The 12,661-nt window shown below is 46.6% G+C and overlaps 1 protein-coding gene across 5 annotated transcripts in view; it reads left to right on the forward strand.

Moving 5' to 3' along the window:
• The window catches only part of DPP6 (dipeptidyl peptidase like 6), a 939,040-nt gene that overhangs the window by 717,141 nt on the left and 209,238 nt on the right, over positions 1-12,661 (forward strand). For all 5 annotated transcript variants that reach the window (XM_053898709.1, XM_053898707.1, XM_053898705.1 and 2 more), the window contains exon 6: positions 11,566-11,618. In XM_053898709.1, the coding sequence (XP_053754684.1) occupies positions 11,566-11,618 (53 nt within the window). The remainder of the gene's footprint in view (positions 1-11,565; positions 11,619-12,661) is intronic.

The raw sequence follows: 12,661 nt of genomic DNA on the forward strand, positions 1-12,661 counted from the left end.
CCTCCTGTGATGCTGTCCACCCATTTATGAAACCAACACTGCCCTGCCCAGAAGCTCGATACAAGCTACTTGGAGTGCCCTGCCTTCTGGGTATCTGGAGCTTCTCCCGAAGCCATGCGGTGTGGTTTCACCACCTACTGCAGACCCTGCCACTGCTGTTAGTGACCCAGCACAGCCTCTAAACCCCTCTCAGCACAAAGCAGCCTCAGCGGTGCCCACACACGGTAGCCCTTGGGTCTCCGTTCACAGCTCAGCTCCCATAGGAGCCGTGGGACTCAGTGCTTCACTGCCTACCTCCAGGCTGCAGAGTCCTGGTGGGGACCTTGTCTGGGCACCAAGAGTTTGTCCTGACAGCCGCCTCTGTTGAACTTCTCTTGCCATGTGCTTCTTGAGAAACTAACGTTGTCCTACTCTGCCCGACATCTCCCAGCCAGGAGTGAAGGGAGCCAGTGGGGCAGAGACCCAGGCAAGGGGCTTTGTGAGAAGCTGCACTTGGCAGGTTATAAATGGCTACTGACTCTCAGGGCACTAACTCCCACCCGGCACATAGTGGTAAGACATGTGCCGACGTGATCGTAGTAACAGATGTGATAAGGAAATGAGAACACTACAAAACGTGCCAGAGAAGCAAGGCAGGGGAGAATGGAACTCTTTGTAGTTCCTGTTGTTGGAAGTGAGTCCAGGGCACTTGACCTTCGGTGTCATGAGAGACCGGGGGTCAGGGTCCTGAAATACTCCATGAGCCGCTGTGGGGGGAGCTGCACGTCACGTGGTACAGACAGTTCCACCTGGGTGTGCTGGATGCAAGCTTGCTTGGCTTCCCCTTGTCACCTCCTTGGGCTTTCCTTTCTTTCCATTTTCTCCCTGTCCCCAAGACCTGTTTTGGATTCGGTGCTGTTCTCTCAAGACTTCATTTCAATTGGCTGACCACTGATGCCTTTCAGCAGGTTGGCAAAGTGTGGCTCGGGGGTTAATCTTCTCGCATCATTCCCATCTCACATAATTCCCATCTTGAGGATCAATCCCTCATGAGGGGAGCCTTCCAGAATGGTAAAGAAAAGGTGCTATAGGGCGGGAGAAGCTTTCTTACCAGCATGTCATAGTGGAAGCAACTTTAAGCAAAATGTGAAAAGACATGAGCCTCCCACTTCGCCTCCTTTGACAACGTGTGACCTGGGACCCACCAGTTTACATCTCTGAGCCTCAGTTGCTTAACTTAAAAGATAAAGAGGGGCATCTGGGTGGCACTGTTGGTTAAGCGTCCAACTTCTGCTCAGTTCATGATCTCACGGTTGGTGGGTTCGAGCCCTGCGTCCAGCTCTGTGCTGACAGCTCAGGGCTTGGAGCCTGCTTCGGTTTCTGTGTCTCCCTCTCTCTCTGCTCCTCCCCCGCTCATGCTCTGTCTCTCTCTAAAAAATAAATAAACATTAAGAAAAAAAGTTAAAAAAAAAAAAGATAAAGAGAAGCCAGTTCAGCCACAGGAGCAGTTGTTGGGAAGGTCAGGTTAAAAGATATAGAAAAATAGAAAAACGTTTTGTAAATTTCTAAAGACTTACAACAACGTCAATAAGATTTATCTCTTTTTATCTTGCCTCTCTGCAAGGCTGGTCTGATGGGTAGCATGTCAGATGAGAAAAGGAGGCGTTACACAGAGCAAGAAAAAAAAAGAAATGCTGTGTTTTCAAGCAAAATCAGGAGTGAGTCAGCAGAAAGTCCTAGCAGAACAACAAAATAGGAAAGGCAGTGAAGGAGAACATGGGCTTGCGGGAGTGGTATGGACATCCCACACCTTTTTCTCAGTGACCAGCCAATTAGACAAAGGGGATGTGACAGAGCTGGGGAGGAAGCCAGCGCACACAGGTGTGTGCCCTTGGAAATCAGTTCGGAAGGAGGTCCTTATCGATCACTTCCTCTGCATCCTTCCATAGCAGCACCAGGGATGGGTTTCATTTGTTTCCGCAAGATGAGCCTCAGACACATGGGCATGCTACTCGAATTGAAATGTCCAAGTGGAGACAGAAGGAAATGATAAAAAAAAAAAAAAAAAAGAATTACACAGCTATTTCTGGATGTCAGAGTTGCTCTCGAGATTGATATTTGGAAACATAGAGTCACAACTGACAGCGTTACTATTTGTCTCTGAAGTAGAAGACATTTGTGTCGATGGATCCCCGTTTTGAACCAGATTGTTTTATACTCACTACCCACTCACCGCTGAAATTCAAGCATCGTATGTGAAGGGCACAGGATGAGAGAAACACTGTCCATTAAATAAGTTAGACGGTGGGGATTGGTCACAAGCGAATGAGCCAGGGTTCGGCATGGTGTGGAGAGCAGAACGAGACATTTGAAGAGACTGCAGGTTCAGGAGGACGGCACCGTCTCTGCTCTCGCAAATGTAAAAAGTTTTGCGGAAGACGAGTTGGAGGAAAGAAGTTGAGATGTAAGGAGTGAATCCTAAGGGTTTTTAATTACTTTTGAATTTTGAAACTGACAACTGTGTTTCCTCCATTTTAAGTCTTGCCTAGATTGTCTCGCTAAATCTTAAGTTCCATCTCGTGGGGGAAGGAAAGGCACCCAACCAGGGAAACACGAGGAACATTGAGTTCCTATTTCCTACTACTTGTCTTACGTCATCGAAGCTAGATATCCGTACTTTTACTATTTCAGTCGTACCTAGTTCTTTGTGGTCCTCTAAAAAACATTTTTTAAAAATTATTACAAGAAAAGGTTTAACTTCATGGAAATGATATAAAATAAGTTGGCAAGGTTTATGAAAGTGTGTGCCAAATGTAGTCATTAGAATGTGAACATGGGGCGATCATGACCTTCCTGAGACAAGAAGCTGCCTCTCTGGGAAGGATCGGTTCATTCAGAAAAGTTTCTGTCATCACTCACTCCAACACCAAGGCTTGTAATTCTCTGAACCATTAGCCTTACGGGTGGGAACAGAGACCAGGCAGGAATTTAGATACTTTGGGAAGACGCTGGGTCACTGGAGTAGTGCCTGATAAAATCCGTGAACAAGGCAGGAGATGGGAAATCAAGCAGGGGCTTGGGGGTGAGGGTGGAAATAGGATTAAGAGAACACTTGTTGGGGCGCCTGGGGGGCTCAGTTGGTTGAGCGGCCGACTTCAGCTCAGGTCATGATCTCACAGTCCGTGAGTTCCAGCCCCACATCAGGCTCTGTGCTGACAGCTCAGAGCCCGGAGCCTGCTTTGGATTCTGTGTCTCCCTCTCTCTCTGCCCCTCCCCCGCTCATGCTCTGTCTCTCTCTGTCTCAAAAATAAATTTAAAAAAACATTAAAAAAAGAGAGAACACTTGTTGTGATAAGCACTGAGTACTGTGTAGAATTGCTGAATCGCTGTGCTGATCTGCTCACACTTTCATGAAGCTCTTTAAAACCTTAAAGACAGTCTTCCACGTCTCCTGAGTTTCTCATCCGGGCAGACCACCTGCTATTGCCCCCGGGGGACTTTCTTGCCAGACTCCAGCCAGCCTGGTCATATTCTCGTTTTCTCTAGAATATTTGGGCTTATTTGTCTCACTTCTAAGAAAAAAGTGACACCCTCCACTGGATTCCATTCTCCAAATTTAAGGGGAAGAGTTTCTAGACAAGATACTGGTAATTTCTTCCCAGAAAGGCCTTACAAACTGATTAGTTCTTGTCTCAGCCACATTATTAAAGATGTGCTCGTTTATTTTTTTTTTCTTCCAAGAAGGACCTGGATGGAATACTCAGGAGGCTTTGTCCTTTTTTTTTAAGTTTTTTTTATTTTTTAACGTTTATTTATTTATTTTTTGAGAGACAGAGACAGAACATGTGCAGGGGAGGGGAAGAGAGAGAGGGAGACACAGAATCCAAAGCAGGCTCCAGGCTCCAAGCTGTCAGCACAGAGCCCAACGTGGGGCTCGAACCCACAAACCGCAAGATCATGACCTGAGCCGAAGTGGACGCTTAACCGACTTAGCCCCCAGGCGCCCCTCAGGAGTCTTTGTCCTGATGAGCCACCTGATAATTAGCCATTCCATAGAGTCCTGGAGGGCTTCTCAGAAGTCCAGGAGCTGCCATGTGGTGGGGAGATCGTGGTAATGGATGGTGATAATGGATAGAAGTAAGTGTGAAAAGCCAAGATTGCAGGTGTTTTGGAAGAATGTGTCAAGACCAAGATTTAGGCACACACAGTGCAAATGTGGCCATTCGTGAAGTATTTTTGAAAAAATGGGGCATGAGTTTCTCATCCCTTCCGCTCCCCACATCAACTGAAGGAGGGGCCACCCAGGTTCAGAATTAAGTGTCTGATCACTACTGCCTTCTTAAAGGTTATTAGGACACAAGGGGCGCCTGGGCGGCTCAGTCGGTTGAGCGTCTGACTTTGGCTCAGGTCATGATCTCGTAGTTCACGGGTTTGAGCCCCGTGCCAGGCTCTGCGCTGACAGCTTGGAGCCTGGAGCCTGCTTCGGATTCTGTGTCTCCTTCTCTCTCTGCCCCTCCCTTGCTCATACTCTGTCTCTCTCTCTAAAAATAAATAAACATTAAAAAATTTTTTTAAAGTTATCAGGACACCAGGACACATTGGATAGGTCTGTTACCTTGACTGTGAACTTGGTGTCACAGATGTTCGCATGTGTCTGAACTCATCAAACTGTACACACGAGATATGGGCTGTTCTTTGTATATCAGTTGTACCCCCGTAAAGCTGTTTTTAAAAGGGTTCTGAGGGAACAAAAGGAACGTTTACAGGACATTAGCTTCATGAAGTACTTGTCATGGTCCACAAAACCCTGGCTTGAAGTTTGCAGGCAGATTGCTTGCTCTTTCCCAGAGGACAGACCACTGTGTTGGTTCCCAGTAGAACCGGGAATCACTGTGGCAGATGGAACCAAATGGAATTTCCTCTTCTTTTGGTAATAGAACCCTCAACATTGTGAGGAGACAGACCCCCTGGGTAAACCTTTCATTTTCTGCAATCCTAACACCAAGACATCTCACGTTTTCCAGCTTCCAGTTTTTCGCCTCCTTCAGGTTTTTAGTTTTTCACTCGTCATCACTGATGTCACATGCAGCTAATTTTTCTCCTGTTTTTTTCCCTTATCATCCAGTTCCCAAATCTCGCTTTCTTTTCCCTGCCCGATCTTTTTCCTGTGTTCATCTTTCCCGGTTCCCAGTACTTTTAGCCTTCATTCACTCCTTACCGGATCTTGGTTCTTTAACCATGTGTCCCAGCCATGGTGGTCTTGACCCTAACTCAGGAGAATCTTACTCTGAGCTCATCCACACCCTCCAGTACATTTAATTCCCTCTATGAATAGAATGTGGGAAGCGGAGGGGGGAGGCGCAGGAGGCCGGCCGGCCAACTGGAAGATCACTGCGGTTACACAGACATCCAAAACCAGGGCAGTGTTACTGAGGGTAGAAAGTGTGGTGTGAATTTAAGAGACATTCCAAAGTTACCAAGCCCGGTGACACTTGGAAACCCATTGTATGTGGACGGTAAAAAATAACAATAATAATAAAATAAATAAGGAATTAGGAATACTTGAAGCTAATGCCAATGTTTTTCTAGTCAGAGACCACCTTTAGCAGGTCTCTGCTGTAAAGTCTCTAAAGAGACTTCTTTAGCAAGAAAATGGTTTATTTGGCTTCTAAACTGTTACATTTGGGAGACAAGTTTTGGAGAAAAAATAGCCATGCAGAAAGGTCCAAAACAGGCTAAAAATAGGAGCCTCAAGCTCAAAAGATAGGTCAAGCATAAAAATGTAAATTCAGTAAAAAGCTGCATAAGAAAGGAATGAATGGGATCTACCAGACCAGAGGTGTAGACCAGCAAGGTGAAAAACAGCAAAGGGGGGCAGGTCTGGTGCCTGCATCCATTGAAGGTGTCTGCAGCAGCAGGAGAGAAAGGCAAGGTCCTGAAGGCAGTGACCTGTCACAGAAGGAAGAACAGAAAGCGGTTCCTGTCACCTTTATCACCCCACTGCACAGACGTGGAGCAGACTGGACATTGAGCTGACACCATCATGTCTGGCAACTGGAAATGAGCTTAGAGATCGCAGTTTGAGAATGTTAGAAGTGCACCGGTTACAAGTGCACAGAAGGTGAGGCCCCACAGACTTTTCTCATGCAGCGCAATGATAGTTAAAAAGAAGGAGTCGTTCGGGGAGGATATGACCAGGGATTTTTATTTTTAATGGGGGAGATTTCGAGTTATGATTGCAGATTTGGGAGACAAAACAACAGAAAGGGAGAGATGAAACATGTAAGGTGGGGTCTTTTACGAAACCTGTAAGGCAGGAGTCCCTAAAGTCCGACAGGAAGCAGAAGGGAACGGGTTGAGAGCTGAGGTTAGTCTTGGAAAGGGTAGCTTCTTTGTGCAGGAGAGGAAAGATGGAGGGGAGGTCCGCAGTAAGGCCATCGCAGTGAAGAATGGGCAGTGGATTTGGGAAGGACTGAAGAAGTCCATTCAGCACCATTTGAGGATGGATTGAACTGGAGCAGAAGTTCAAGGGAGACCAAGAATGGAGTCAAGGAAGACTACGTTTTTAGCTCAGTTTTCTGAGTGGATGATGAAACCACCAACTCAGATGGGACATATCAAAGGAGAACTAGGTTTTAAGGATCATTGAAGAGTTTATTTTGGAGAATATTGAGGTTTTGGTCCTTGTGAGGCATGAGGTAGGGATGCCTAGGTGGAAGTGTGGTTTAAAACTACAGGAGTAGATGATTTCATAGAGGAAGAGGATGGAAAGTGAGTCTGCATGAGTGTGCACAATGGGTCATGAGTGTCAGCACTGAGGCTGAGGTAGGGAAGACCATAGACAACAAGTATGGCTCCGCGGGAGCGATGGAGGGCAGAGGGGATGACCTGTGGGCAGGTGTTTCGAAACTAGAAGAAGCAAACCAAATGTGAACTTCTCCCAGGAAGAACCCTCGACTGGTTATATTTATTCCAATTTTTGGATGCCCGTATCAACCATTTTTCATGATATATCAGAAAGAAAATTTGCTGAAATTGCTTTCCCATCTTGTGAATCGCATTTTGGGTAACAGGTTTTTATGTATTCATTTTCCACGGGGAATTTGATAGTGTGGGAAGAAACCAAAATAACTCAAATCCATGAACTCCCAAAAGTGCGCTCTTAGAAAAATAACCAGATGTGTTCTTACCAACTTCCAGCCCTGTACTTTTTTCCATGATCAGAAGTATTAAGAGTCTATTTTAAAGAAAGAAACATAAACACAACAGAGAGAGCAGAAAAAAAAAGAAAAAGAAAGACTTTCTAAGGAACAAATTCTTCCAGTGACATGTCGCTTTTTTTTTTATTCAAGATCAGTCATTTGCTCTTTAAAGAGTAGTTTTCTTTTGTGCCCGTGGTTCTCTCGGCTCTGGGCTGAGAGAACACTTTGTGGAAGAGAGTGATATTTGATTGTTCCATCTTAGAAGGTTGTGACATGGCCCTCCCTCGTCCATCCTTTTGTAAGAGCAGCTCTTCAATCCTAAGTGCACTTTCTTTCCTAAGGATCCCACTTGTGCTAACGTTCACCCCAGACAGCTTCTTTCACGTGCATGCTTGGCACATCCAGATTTTACCTGTCTCTCCTACATCCTCTCCAATTTTTTTTAAATTAGAGCCTTTCTTTTAAAAAATTGCTTTTATCTATTTATTTTTAGAGAGAATGAGAGCATGAGAGCATGAGCAGGGGAGAGGCAGAGAGAAGGAGGGAGAGAATTCCAAGCAGCCTCCATGCCATCAGCACAGAGCCAGACACAGGGCTCGAACTCACAGACTGTGAGATCATTACCTGAGGTGAAATCGAGAGTCAGATGCTTAACTGACTGAGCCATCCAAACACTCCCATTTTTGTTTCCGTCTTTCTAATTAGTGATTCGGTATTCCAGATATTTTACTACATTTTCTATCCACACATGCTTTTTTTTTTTTTCTTTTAACCCAACAGTACAGGCATAGAATTGAGAATGGGTAATTCTCTCATTTCCTTCTTACCATTGCCCTTATGAGGTTATTTCAGTTCAGTCTCCTTTTTTCTCATTGGTCCCAGTCAGAAGATACTCCCAGGGCTGAATTTCAGAGGCAGAGGCGTGTTTAAAGAAGCTTGTGAAGACCAACTTTGGGTGTTTGTGTGAGAATGGCATAACCGGGGAGTGAATGGAAATCACCGTGTCCAGATGGATTAAAGAAATAGTCCTGGGGCTGCTGGGTGGCTCAGTCGGTTAAGTCAGTCACAGTCCGACCCTGATTAATGTTATGATCTCGCTGTTTGTGGGTTCAAGCCCCACATCAGCACAGAGCCCGCTTCAGATCCTCTGTCTCCCTCTCTCTCTGCCCCTCCTCTGCTGGCATTCTCTCTCTCTCTCTCTCTCTTTCTCAAAAATAAACATTTTTTTAAAAAAGGAAGTCCTTCAACCATGAAGTTTTGCATGGTCGTTGTATCAGTTGGGATCCTGGATTCTTCAGTTGACAGCCATCAACTTGGACTTGTAACTTGAGAGTTAAGAGATATGCCCTTTGTTCAGACAGTTTCCAACACAGTGATCAGAGAGAGACAGACCTCAGCTCACACCTTGCTTGAGCTTGATTTGAATTCTTTAAGATTCGATTTTCCTGTCTTCAGGATAGGGTGCTAATGTCTATTCACAGAAATTGAGTGACTTCAGTATTCCGAGGGGCTGGCACACTGCCTGATGGGTAGGACATGCTCCATGAACACTAGCCACTCACCTTCCACTTCCTCAGCCTCACCCTCATCATCACTTCTGACACTTTGGGCTGCCCTATACAGTAATGTCAAAGACGTCCTTCAAGTGTTTGGTCTACGAGTGGTCTTACTCAGCCCCTCACTTCTGTACTGAAACTGATTTGATAAGGGATTTTTTTTTCTGTTTGTTTTAAAAGTTGCTGGAGGTTTATAGGAGGGAATCCAGTAACTTAGAAGTCTGTACCTATCTGATGGAATAGTTACCCTTTTTCCTCTGGATTTAAACTAGATCTGTCACTTCTGTATGGCTGTATAAGAGCTGAGAAGCTTAAGACAACCAACATTTATTATCTTGAAGTTACTGTGGGTCAGGAATCCAAGACCTTCTCTTCTGAGTGGTTCTGGGTCATGGTCTGTCATGAGTGTCAGCCGGGGCGGCATCATCTGAAGGCTAGACTGGGGACGAAGACTGCACGTCCAAGCTCCCTCATGTGGCTGTTGGCAAGACTCCCCAGCTCCTCGTTGGCTGTTGGTGATCTGTTGGAGAGGAACCTTGGTTGTTCACCACGTGACCTCTCCCTAGGGCTGCTTAAAGTTCTTAATGGCATGGTGCTGTCTTCCCCCAGAGCAATGACCTGAAAGAGAGCCAGCAGGAATTCCTTTGACAGCCTGGTCTCTGAAGTCTCATACCATCATTTCTGCTGCCTTCTATATGATAGACTCCCAGAATTAGGCTCCACCCCACCTTCCCCCTCCTCCTCCTTATTGCCTCCACTCCTCCCCTCCCCCTCCTTTTCCTCTCTCCCCTGCCCTTGCCTACCTCACTTTCCTATCTTAGCAAACAAAGGTTACCTTTTGCCTGCCTGGGGTCACCATGACAATAGAGTGAGATTAAACAGAATGAGCAGGTGCCTCCGGAGTTTAGGAGTGCCGTGTAGCACAGGGCCCATGTGCCATGACTGCAGAGAATTGCATTGTGTCTGTTGAGCTTCTGTTCTTGCATCTGAGGAAGCTCATCCAGCTCAGAGGCAGTGTAGTCAAAGCACAGGGTCCTTTGGTGGGCGCTGTCTGGGCAGTGATCTCCTTGGGACACGGCTCTCCCTTCTCTCCTGGGGAAGCAGCGTCACTTCAGAAATAGCAGAGCTGGGTTCCTCTGCTCCTTATCAGTCGCCCCGCAGGTCCGTGAAGTTCTCCTGCACAGTTGTATGCCTGCTGGCTATTTATTCATAACCAAAGCAGTATTTGGACACGTTTCCCAGTCATATGCCACCCACTGTCCCCAGCAGGCCACCCCACATCCCATCATTCTGGTGCCAGAGCCTTGGGATCTTCAGAAGCAAAAGATCTTCTGGGCTCGAAGGCTGTTGTTTACTTTTGTATCTGGATTCCTTTTCTCCAAGCAACTGCAATCCACCATGATTGTCCAGAAGTTAATCCGGGGGCCCCAACAAGGCAGGGGGTTGGTGAGCTTAGCACAGTCCTGCCTGTTCTCTTTGGCAGGCTCACTCTGTCCTCAGCACCCCAATATATTCCTCTACTCTATGTGCTTCATGATGGATCTGTCTTCCTTGGCCTGCACATTCCTCACCGATTATCTTTAGAAAGGTGGTTTGTGGGGCACCTGGGGGCTCAGTCAGTTGAGCGTCTGACTTCAGCTCAGGTCATGATCTCGCAGTTCATGGGTTCAAGCCCTGCATCGGGCTCTGTGCTGACAGCTCGGAGCCTGGAACCTGCTTCCAATTCTGTGTCTCCCTCTCTCTCTGCCCCTCTACCACTCACACTCTCTCTCCCTGTCTCGAAAATAAACATTAAAAAAAAGTGGTTTCTTTTTTCTTTTTACACTTTGTTAATTTAAGTAATCTCTACTCCCCACGTGGGGCTCAAACTCACAACCCCAAGATCAAGAGTCGCACGCCCCTCTGACCGAGCCAGCCCAGCACCCCTGGGAAGTGGTTTTAAATGCTGGTCGCTGAACGTTTACCCACACAGAGTGTTGACTCTCAGAAAGTACACAGGTAGAAGAAAGGGACTACAGTACCTCCTTGCTTCAGCCCTGCAGGGTAACCCATCATATCCCAACACTGGGGAGGCTCTCTGTCCAGAAAGCAGGAGGTGAATGCCGAGACTTCCTGCATTGTGTGTTGTCCCTTCTCTTGGTCATTCCTTGCATTCCTTTCATTGCATTTATGGGTCAGGAAATCCTCTCCTGGCTCAAGAGTTTAAGAGAGGCTCCAGGTTGGGGCTTATAGGAGTTTGGAGACAGAGTTTTGCTTGTTGCCTTAGTTTTAAAAGCCATGCTCCCTCTTGCATTGAGTTCTTCATTTGCTGACCCCTCTCCGAAGCTGAAAGGTGCACATCACATTCTACAGCAGGACAGGGGGCTGCCCAGTGAAGCCTGTGTTGGCGTCTGTATTCACTGAGGATACACAATGGAATGTGCCGTCATTTACAGGGAAGTCCCACGCTACAAGGGTCTCACGGTCCCGTTGGGTCCAGCTGACTGACTGCCTCTGGTGACCTCATTCATGCTGTACTGCACGTAGTTGAGCTGGAAATCTGTGCCCCTGATTTAATCACAAAAACCAGCTGATTATGGGGATAATATCGAGCCTCTGGCTGCCCTGTAAACAATGTGCAAATGACAAAAGTGAAATAAACAGAATGTGCAAATTAACTTCCTAAGTAAATTAAAGATGTTGCCTCCGGGTCTCCTGATTAACTCCTTTTCATCCCCCTAATGTTTTTTGGGATTCACAGTGATCTGAAAAATATCACAGTCACAGCCTTTGTCTCAATGCTTGCTTTGTTTTTTTTTTTTTTTTTTTTTTTGTCTTGTCTGTTTCAGATATACCAACACTCCTACACTGGATACTATGTCCTGAGCAAAATTCCTCATGGGTAAGATTGTTCTTTCATTTTCTTTTAATGAGAAATATTCAGAACAAAGAAGGCATAGAACACTGAATAGTAGCTTCATTCATGGAATTAAGGGCAGATGATGGGACAGCTCGATTTTGACAGTGCAGCATCCTGATGTGTGGCCTCTGTGGCTCCTCCCTGGCTAACTACATCAAGGGTCTCAGGGGTGACATGAGTCCAGTTACTTGCCGTTTGTAAAGCCCCCATCGTAGGACAACTCCACCTGTCTCCTGCTCTGGTTCCCGAGGTCCGTGTCAAGGTCGTGCAGGGCGGACTTTCCCCTGTGCCTTGCAACCTCCCAGGCACAGTGGATGGCCCTCGGACTCCCACAAGAGTTCCGGTTATATCCAAAATAGAGGGGCACCCCTAAACTTACCTGGTCTCTCGAAAATGCATGATTTGCGACCCTGAAGTGTGTGTGGGAAGGAGGGACATGAGCACATGCCTGATACCCACGCACAACACAGGGGTGCCCTATCGGGAGCTCGTCTCCAGAGTCCAAAGGCAGGAAGGACACTGGTTAAAGTCTGCCGAAGCCATTTGTTGAGTCAGACACATGATGAAACAGCTCCAGAGCTAGCAAGAAGAGGCAAGGATGCCTTTTTATTTCTCTCCCTTCCTCCGTCCTCCTGTGTCGTCACCTCCCCTGCCCCCAGACTCTTGTTCCCCGCCTCAGCCTCTCCTTCACTCCTCCGGGGCTCCTCTTGCTGTGCTTGGGAAAGGGGAGGGGCTCAGGAAGTGTTCAAAGAAATTGAACTGTGCTGCTGCCCATGTTGCGTGCATTGCCTCTGAATATGTAGGGGAGGCATCCTAATTTTCCTGACTTGAGCACACAGGAATTGCTGAAAAGTTTCATAAGAGAGCATCAATCAACAGCATGAATGTTTCCAATCTGCTTTCTACTCCATTTCTGTAGAATGTGGGCATCTCCTTGGAAAACAAACATGGAGAAAATAATTTCATTTGGACTTCAGACAAATGACAGTTGTGTGTAGATCCGAGGCAACGTGAGATTCATAGTT

Source organism: Panthera pardus, unplaced genomic scaffold (genome assembly GCF_024362965.1).
Source record: "Panthera pardus isolate Hobbes unplaced genomic scaffold, ASM2436296v1 HiC_scaffold_9, whole genome shotgun sequence".
NCBI classification, from domain to species: Eukaryota; Metazoa; Chordata; class Mammalia; order Carnivora; family Felidae; genus Panthera; species Panthera pardus.